Raw genomic sequence first — 7,547 nt, forward strand, 5'->3', positions numbered from 1 at the left:
TCAGAGACACACAGAGAGAAACACGGAATCATACACACAAGCACACACACATGCTTGCTTCTACATAATCATGTATAAGTAACAGTGTTTCACTGTTTCTGGGATTTTGGAAGTTGTATATGAATTATCAGAACACCTTAGGTGGGGGTGGGAGGGGAGACAAATAAGAAGCATTCAACTTTGTGTCCCTCTCTCAGCATCCTTCAAACTTGAAGTGAAGCAAAGATGAGATGAGACAATGCCACATCACGTCCATCCTGTTTGGGCAAACTCATGCAATGATACTGTCACACTGTGAGCGCTGAAATTTTGTAAACATGACTACGGGCTTCGGTGGGAGCCAGAGAACCTTTTTTAACAGGTTATTCCATGTACTGCTTTCGGGAACCTCATGGCAGTTCAGGGTAATGTGACTGAAAACAAATTACTGTTCATCTAAAATAACAGTAATTTGGCTTGTCAATCAGAAAATGGACGGATTATTGACAGGTTGGAAGCGTGGAGCTTCGGAAAAATGGCATGCCAATAGCCATTACCCCTAACCTCATTGGTTGACTCAGGGAACACTGAATTTTTTGTAAACAAATACTTGCAAAGCTAGATAACTCTTTTTTTTACGTAACGGGCTATTTCATGTACTGCTTTTGAGAATCCTATGACAGTTCAGGGTAAAGTGACTGAAAACAAGTTGCTGTCAGAACCATTTCAGTCAAGAAACACGAGAGAAGAATAGAAATGCAATTTCTTTTATTGAAATTATGAATTACATTTGGCGGTATAGCTCTGTTCGGAGGAACCCCCCTATTTCCATGAGCAGCATGGAAAAGCATTTAGTCAGGGGGCAGCAGCAGTTTAGGGAATTCTCACCCCAGCAGGACAGGGCGAGAGATAACCCCCCATGAACAGAGCCAAGCGACGTGACAAGAGAACATGTCACATCATACACGACAAGGTGGAGCAGGGGAGGTGGTGGGTAGCAAAAACCGAGCAGCATACAGTTGAGAGGAAGTGGATAGAATTTAAAAGGCGTGCCGAAGCCGTGTGGCCAATCGCTAGGGAAGAAAGATTATCAGCTGAGAGAATGCACCTGGATCAATTAGGAATTAATTAGATGAAGGGGAGGGCAGCAAGCTTCTTGACTACCATGGCCTGGCCAGAACTGACGTTAGCACTTTAATTTCTGTCAGAACCATTTCAGTCAAGAAACACGAGAGAAGAATAGAAATGCAATTTCTTTTATTGAAATTATGAATTACATTTGGCGGTATAGCTCTGTTCGGAGGAACCCCCCTATTTCCATGAGCAGCATGGAAAAGCATTTAGTCAGGGGGCAGCAGCAGTTTAGGGAATTCTCACCCCAGCAGGACAGGGCGAGAGATAACCCCCCAAACAGACTATACCTGGTAATCCTCTCTCGAATACGATGAGAGGATGTCATAGCTATAAAGATAAGCCCCCCAAACCAAATATCTAAAACTAAATTTGGAACTAAATTTGGTAAAGGCAGGGGGGTGGGGGGGCATAGCAGCAGCAGGAGCAGCAGATGGCAGCACGACGCATAGATGCAGACACTTATTGGTTACCACCAGGGGCAGCAGGGGACATGGCTTCTGGGCATTAAGAATGGCGCGCACGTCCGGCCGTAGGTAGCGTGCATAGGCAGCAGAATTCCATACCTGGTAATCCTCTCAAAGTCAGTTAAAATGAGAGGATTGGTTGAGCAGTCGAATTTAGATATCCCCCCCAAAAAACATCATGCACTAGTCCAGAGTAAATCATGCATGTGATCAGAGGAGCAGTCGTATTGACTATGCCAGTAGTAAGTATAATCAAGAAGGCTGGGCCAGTCATTGGCTAAATGTGGCATAAATCGTCAAGTTAACTGAAATAGGCAGATTTCTATTAACCAGACTAGACCAGCAGAAGTTTTGTTTAGCAGCAGTTATATTAGGATCACAGCAGCAGCAATAGGACATAGCCAGGCAGCAGCAAAAATACAAACTTGCCCAGCAGTAGCGAAAGAGAAAACTAGATAGGTCGGTAGATAGTTAAATAGGCCAGTAGAAATCAGGTGAAATGAACGACCCCAGCCAAAATGATAAAATGTAACTAGATGACCAATAAGTTGGCCGCAATTAACAATTTGGGGTTGGCAGCATCCTCAGTTAGTGGCAGTTAAGTGCCCCATCACCAGCTGTAAAATAGACTTTAGGTAGGATTAAAGACAAGGCCAGCTGTTGGACAGTCAGATGCACATAGAGAAATAGAGCGTCAACAGTGGTTAAATAGACTTGGCTGGGAGTCATTAGGATAAAGTACACAGACTGGAGGCACTAAGGCTAGGATGGCTTAATAAATAAATGGGCAAGGTGGGCATCAGCAGAAATGGGTTGGGCGGGCAGGCAGCAGCCAAATGGGCTAGGTAGCAGGCAGCAGCAAAATGGGCAGGTGGACAGGCAGCAGCAAAAAAGAACTAGGCAGATGGGAGGCAGCAAATAGGCGTGTCAACGATGGTTAATAGACTTGTCCGAGAATTGTTAGGATAAAGTAAACTAGACCGTGGCACTAGATGGGCTAGGATGGCAAACAAATAAATAAATAAAACAGTGAATGGGCTAGGTGGACGGGCAGCGGCAAAATGGGCTAGGTGGACGAGCAGGCAGCAAAATGGACTAGGTGGACAGGCAACAGCAAAATGGACTAGGCGAGATGATTGGATAAGCTCAGCAAGCAATTGGCTCTCGTTACCGGACAGGTGGGAGGGATGCCAGCCAGCGCCATGTTTGCGTAGCCAAATGCTCTCGTTTGTTCCTATGGAAGGCTTTGAGTGCTCCGTCTCTTACGTGGGCTGTCTCTGGTAGCGGGCAGCATCAAATAGACTAGGCGTACAGGCATCATAAAAATTGACTAGGCGGACGGGCAGCAGCAAATGGGCTGATTCTTTAGGATCAGTGCCGCTCTACTCCAGAGCCCAGAACGGCAGCTGATTGACAAGGACTACGAAATATGCAGTTGGCAGCACAAGGTGACAGCGAAATCACTACATCATCTAGACGCGTCAACATAGAGAACACTGCTAACATGGCCTGAACACCCACACAGGATCAGTGCTACTCTAGGATCCGGAAAAAAAAAACAGCAGGTTGACAAGGACCACGTGACAGCACACAATAAGCTGGGCCTCTATGATGGCAACCAATAGCTAGAATGATGGACAGATACAGTTGTAGGTAAAGCCTATCCGAGAGCAGCAGGGAGACCAGAGATGGCGACAGTCAGCAGAAGCTACATTGAAACAATATGAGCAGGCAGCCGCTGGCTAGACACTAAACCGACCAATGAAGCAGCCACTAGACTAAACCAAGTGAGCCCACTGCAGTTACGGTAGCTGCACAATACAATCCAGCAGATCTGACAGCATATAGATAATATGACTGGAGGCAGGCGCAGGACCCAATGCAGTTAAACTATATGTGAGCCAGCTGTAGTTAGACAGAGTATGAGCCAATAGCAATTGCAGCACATGGACTACTCAGGGCAATCAATGCTACCATGAACAACAGAGTCAACATTCTCACAGGGCGAACATTAGCCAGACAGCACGATTACCATCCTATGAAGCAACATAGGCGACCATTAACAAAACATGAGCAACACTAGAGTACACTTGCCGAGCAAGCAGAGCCAATTCAGACTATGAGCTAACAGTGCCACCACGACTACACAGGGAAACAATGCCAACAGACCACAGAAGCTAACAGCATTAGCAAAGGCCTATGTATACTATGCAGTTGGCAGCAAAAGCAGACGAAATCAGCAAAATTGTCCAGACACGGCAACATTCTACACTACACTACAGCAACATGATCTACACTAAAGGCCAACATGACCACTGATGCAGCCTCCCCCAGCAGAGGCCACAACATGGCTCCATGAGCATGACGAGACCTAAACGTGCTAAATAAGACCCAACATGCACACCACTACCCAGCATAATAGCCTACAGTTGATATTGTACGATGCAGATAGTTTAACCAAAGTGACCGGAATGAGGGGAAGAGCTAATAATGCCATACAGGCAGCACAAGCACTACTGCACAACCAAACCGAGCTAGCAGAAAGATACACAGCCATGCAAGGTCACGGTTAGGCATATAACCAGGCTTTAACAGATGAGCAATATAGCCATGCTAGCACAGCCTACATCAGCCAGTAACATAAAGACAATGCATCCCTTGCTAGTAGTAATGGCGGACTCCAGACAAAATACTTACACTACATTGGCCAAACAGCAGGACTGACTACATACCAGCACAACAGGGCACCAGCACTGAGAGAAACAGCGACCACACTACAGCCAGGCCACAGCCAGAGTACCTACACAGCCCAGCCAGGACTATGACTATACACACTGCAAGCACCTAGACTAGCAGCCAGGAAGCAATGGTTCACCAGAACATTATATCCTAGTCTAGGATACAGAGCTAGCAAAACTTGGCCAAACAGGCCAGTAGGCCTACTATAAAGCAGCAGAGACAACATCCCGAACATTGCAGACAACTCAGAACTATGGTAATTGCAACTCCCCAAAAACTAACAGATGAATAGCCAGGAAGCAGTAGATAGCCTACAAAGAGCACATCAATCTAGGCTATATGCCTAGAGCTAGCACACTGCAAATGGTCACAGGGGGTGCAAGGGGAATGCGTTGAACACCAGGAATGCCAAAAACAAGACGGATAAGCAGCAGTCACCAGCATATAGGCTAAACAGCTAGAGTCACGGAATAAAAAGAATGCAAAAATAAATAAATAACCACAGGTCCCGAAGCACGGTTTCCAGCAACAATCAATTCAAGCCACGCCCGATTAGAAACACCTGTGGTTTTGTTACAAAGTGACAGGTGACCGGCGAGGACGGTGGAACAAACATACTGTAATTTAAAAATCGCATCGCATGACGTCTCCCTTACCTAACTATTGTGACAAAGGAAGCGCTATTCAATCCAACCGTTTCACGAAGCACAAATGCACAGGGTCTCCAGATTTCTATAGGCTACACTATACCGCCATGCGACTCAAAGCGCAAAATAGACTACAGTACTCCATGCGACAACTTTCACGTGAATGTTAAATGAAAATGGATTTATCATCCCACGGCAAAGGTCAATTAAGCACCTATATCAAACACCAGCAGACGGTAAATGCAACAAGTTAACCATAAAATATCCACCTCCGCAAGAATTGTAAATTCATATTGTAAGCAACTGAAACATGCGTGGTGAGAAAGCAGCAAGCCAAAATCCGGTTTACCATCAGGGTGGACAATGACAAGAACCAAAGCGATTCAAAAACGGCGTGCGAGACATTTAAAGTGATCAGATGGGAAGCCCGAGACAATGTACATTACAGGCATAGCCTAAGCCACTTATAGGGCCTATTAACTTCTGCAACACATTGAAAGCGTTGACATGCAGCCAAAGCACAGAACATGGCATTGGACTAACATCACCACCAGTTGCAGCTGTAAACAGATCGAATGTAGCCTATGTATCACTGGCGAGGGGGGGGAACAAAGAAAGTGCAAGTTCACCAAACGCGCAGGTGCGGAATGTGATGAAGCAGTTTGTAATATTACAATCAGCGAAAGCTCAGAGCATGGGAAATTGTAGGCCTACAGCCAGCAAAATACATAAACTGGGGTAGGCATCACAAAAATCTATTTTAACGCCCTAAAGGACGGCACCGCACGGAGAAAACAATCAACTGTCCAAATTGAGGTGCGTAACTTTTGAAATCATAGGTGTAGGCTTACTCCCTGTCGGAACGGAGGCAGAACTAACGAGGCAACTCAAAGAAAAATGTGCAGCCTACCAGACATGAAACGATATCGACAAAGAGAACGCTAAACAACGTGTTCAGAAGGCATAAGAAAACAAGCAACCAGCAACACCAACTCCAGCAAAAACCGAGCAGCATACAGTTGAGAGGAAGTGGATAGAATTTAAAAGGCGTGCCGAAGCCGTGTGGCCAATCGCTAGGGAAGAAAGATTATCAGCTGAGAGAATGCACCTGGATCAATTAGGAATTAATTAGATGAAGGGGAGGGCAGCAAGCTTCTTGACTACCATGGCCTGGCCAGAACTGATGTTAACACTTTAATTTGCTGACTTCCTCTTTAATGTGCAGGAACCAGAATGGTTACAACGGCAGTTCCCCTGCATCAGGAGGCTGGTAAGACGCACGCACGCACGCACGCATGGACGCACGCAGGCACGCACGCACACACGCACGCACCACCTGTCTGGATTGTGTTGGATTTGGATTTGATGGGACTGGTTATTCTACAGGAGTGGGACGAAGTGGGATTTTGTTCTGTAGGATTGGAATGGGACAGAAGTGAAAATTTACCCTTTGCCATGTTCCAAAGTACAACCAAACAAAGGCTTTCTGCCTTCCTGCCTGGAGTGGCTTTCAGGCCATTAGGGCTGTGGCTTGTTTGCTTGGGGAAAGAAAGCTAAACACAAAGATTCACTATTCACACACACACACACACACACACACACAGAGAGAGACACACACACACACACACACACACACACACACACACACACACACACACACACACACACACACACACACACACACTAATTATTATCATTCATTGTTGTGTAATAATTATTATTTACGCTAATGTTTATTTCTTTTTTATCATTTAGGACCCAGACTGTCTACAACTAGACGACGAGCACAGTTGCATAATTGTTTTATGTGAAATTAAGATGTTGTCACATTTTGCTTTATTTGTTGTTGGCAAATAAACTTGTGCATAGTGTAAATGTGTGTGTCACATTGATGTAGTTGGACACGGTGCTGTCAGTATCTGTAAAAACTGTGATAATGGTAAAAGTAATGGGGCAAGGGGCCTATGATTAAAGTCAGCTGAAAGACTATCAATACATTATCCCCCACTAGTTTTGTACTAGTCTGACCCCCCTCCCAGGAATGACAAGAATCCAAAAGAAATGTGGGTGTCCAGAGAAGATGCAAGAGCTTTTGTTGTTGTCGAGAAAATTGAAAAATGGTAGTTAAAAGTGCAATTTTAACACAATATAGATAATATGGAAGTGTTATATTCTGTTTTGTTTTTTAAGTCTTGGGCCTTGGGGCCCCCTATGCCCGTGCTGTAATCCATCCTTGAAGCACTGAGTTTTAGGATGCTTGCGAGCAAGCAGAGGCCGAAGGCAAGCATACTGATTGCTCTCCGACAGTTTATTTAGTATTCTTGCCCCTAGCAAGCATAGTAATTGTTCTCTGACAGTTTATTATTCTTAATCTACATTTTTCTATTTCACCTCGGTCTATGGGAATCCCCAGTCATTCGTACGCCAGCTTTGCATTTTGCATTCTCTTGGGTTTAGTGACATCTAGCGGTGGCTTGACGTATTGTCTCACTCCTGCCTTACCCTTCCTCAAGTCTAGTGTAATGGGGAGAGGCAGTAGGTTCGGTTAACTCTGACATCAACCTTAATGTGTGTTTCTAGACAA

General features: G+C 45.2%; 1 protein-coding gene across 1 annotated transcript in view; it reads left to right on the forward strand.

Moving 5' to 3' along the window:
* Window positions 1-6,838, forward strand: part of LOC134463744 (butyrophilin subfamily 1 member A1-like) — an 18,714-nt gene extending 11,876 nt beyond the window's left edge. The window contains exons 13-14 of the mRNA XM_063216984.1: window positions 6,189-6,233; window positions 6,719-6,838. Of these exons, the coding sequence (XP_063073054.1) occupies window positions 6,189-6,233; window positions 6,719-6,740 (67 nt within the window). The 3' untranslated portion in view covers window positions 6,741-6,838. The remainder of the gene's footprint in view (window positions 1-6,188; window positions 6,234-6,718) is intronic.
* The last annotated feature ends 709 nt before the right edge of the window (window positions 6,839-7,547 follow it).

The sequence above is a fragment of the Engraulis encrasicolus genome, chromosome 15, assembly GCF_034702125.1.
Source record: "Engraulis encrasicolus isolate BLACKSEA-1 chromosome 15, IST_EnEncr_1.0, whole genome shotgun sequence".
Lineage (NCBI taxonomy): Eukaryota > Metazoa > Chordata > Actinopteri > Clupeiformes > Engraulidae > Engraulis > Engraulis encrasicolus.